Consider the following 2,069-nt stretch of genomic DNA (forward strand, 5'->3'; position numbering starts at 1 on the left):
TGTTTTATAGGCAGTGTGGGGAGCTGCAGCAGTTATAGTAAGTGTTGGAAGTTGCAGAGAGCATACTGCTTGAGTAATGTGTATTGTAGGGGATATGGGGGGTATGGAATGAGCACATTGCTTATACAGTATGGCACATTGACCGGGCAGTGGTTAAGAAACCGACAAGAAAGATGAAGGGTAGCAATTCATTTACCAGTTTATCAGTCTATTTTTCTTGATGCACCATAAAGAATTTAATTGCATACACTTTGATAAATGAAAGTATAATTTAGTCCATTAAAATTAATTGTAATTAGCCACATATGTAACATGGCACCTCCACTAATTTTCTTTGACAGGTTACTGATCAGATGCTTTTTTTTCCAAGCAGGATTGTACTTTGTATCCAATGGCTAACCAGTCTGAGGTTGTCGTGTTTGAACTCATTGGTTTCCCAGGCCTTCCTCAGAAGTATCATATTTTTGTCTCTGTAATAATGTTCATTGTGTATTTTGTTGCATTGTTGGCTAATTGTACTGTTATTGCATTGACGATGTGCAATGTGAAATTGCATCACTCGATGTATATAATCATCGCCAATCTTGCATTGTCTGACTTACTGTTTGACTCAATAACTTTACCTAAAATGATTGCCAAGTACTGGTTTGGAGATGGATCTATAACCTTTGCAGGATGCATGTTTCAACTCTTCTGCGTCCACTACTTGGGATCCGTGGACTCTTTTATCATCATGCTCATGGCGGCTGATCGTTATGTTGCAATTTGCATGCCTCTCAGATATTCTTCTGTTGTGACTAACAAACTTACTATGTATATGTGTAGTCTTTTATGGATGCTTGCTTCGATATATGCTTCCATTAATGCAATCTGGTATTCAAGTTTTCCATATTGTCACTCTAGAAAAATCAACAATTGCTTCTGTGTCAACATGGCTGTCATGGTTCTGGCATGCGGAGATATAAGCCTACTTAAACAAACATCATTCTATGTTGCAATGGCTATACTGCTTTTCCCACTGGCATTTATTATTTTTTCATACATTATTATTATTATTGTAACAATTTATTCATCGGTTCGAAGTGAAAACCTTCAAAAAACATTCTATACTTGTACAACACATCTGTTTATCATTGCCATGTACTTTGGCCCTCGTATGTTCATCTATACAGCTTATTACATCAACTTAGTCTTTAGTCTAGATATGAGTGTATTGATTCTTTTACTTTACACATACATTCCACACATGGCCAGTCCGATTATATATTGTCTCAGGACCAGGGAAATTATGCAGATTGTTGAAAAGATTTTCACAACACTACCAAAAATTTTAATGTAGACCTTAAAAAAAAATTAAAAAAAATAGCACTTACAATTGGAATACACATCGGTAGTTGCAGGCAAAACGAACCTAATTAATGATGTCAAAGTCATGAAATATTTGTACCACTTTGATATAGATTTGTATTGTTTGTGGATGATGAAACTGTTCATGTGTTATACATTACAGTTAATAGTATGGACGCATGAGGAGCACGTCTCATAAGGAGCTCTCCCATCTCCTGGCCTTATGTGAACATATGATGAGTATCATTAGTGGTGGCACACACAGTGCTGGATTAAGAGCCTATTGGGTTTGGTAATGATGACAATGATGGGCCTAATTACACAATTTTATGGACAGAAAGCTCTAAAATAGCCATACACCCATACCACCAATTATCTTGTATCTGGTAGAAGTGTTGCTGGAGGGACACACTTTGATAATGCATTTTAAGACTACACATACACTTTTTCTTTTTTTTTTTTAAACAAGGATCCAACTCCACGGGCATTGATCTACAGTTCGCCTACTCTAGGGCTGATCCTGGGAGGGGGATAGCAAAGTGGCGGATTGCCAAGGTGTGCATAGCTTGGCTCCACACCCATGCTTATTAGGCCTCAAGATCACGCCGGGTGGCAGAGCTGGCATCAAAAGGTGACAAGCTGACCAGCTGTTTGAGGACACATGCTTCAATATTATACTTTAACAACATGTAAACGTTTACTTCCAGCTCTTCTACCTAGCT

General features: G+C 37.7%; 1 protein-coding gene across 1 annotated transcript; it reads left to right on the top strand.

Annotated features, from left to right (window-relative positions):
* The first annotated feature begins 391 nt into the window (after positions 1-391).
* Positions 392-1,339, top strand: LOC134585979 (olfactory receptor 1-like). The gene has a single exon (XM_063441475.1). The coding sequence runs from the start codon at positions 392-394 to the stop codon at positions 1,337-1,339; it is 948 nt and encodes a 315-aa protein (XP_063297545.1).
* The last annotated feature ends 730 nt before the right edge of the window (positions 1,340-2,069 follow it).

This window comes from Pelobates fuscus, chromosome 1 (assembly GCF_036172605.1).
Source record: "Pelobates fuscus isolate aPelFus1 chromosome 1, aPelFus1.pri, whole genome shotgun sequence".
Lineage (NCBI taxonomy): Eukaryota > Metazoa > Chordata > Amphibia > Anura > Pelobatidae > Pelobates > Pelobates fuscus.

Bases quoted from the DNA above. Each gene is read 5' to 3' on its own strand.
- LOC134585979 (XM_063441475.1), top strand. From the start codon at position 392: ATGGCTAACCAGTCTGAGGTTGTCGTGTTTGAACTCATTGGTTTCCCA.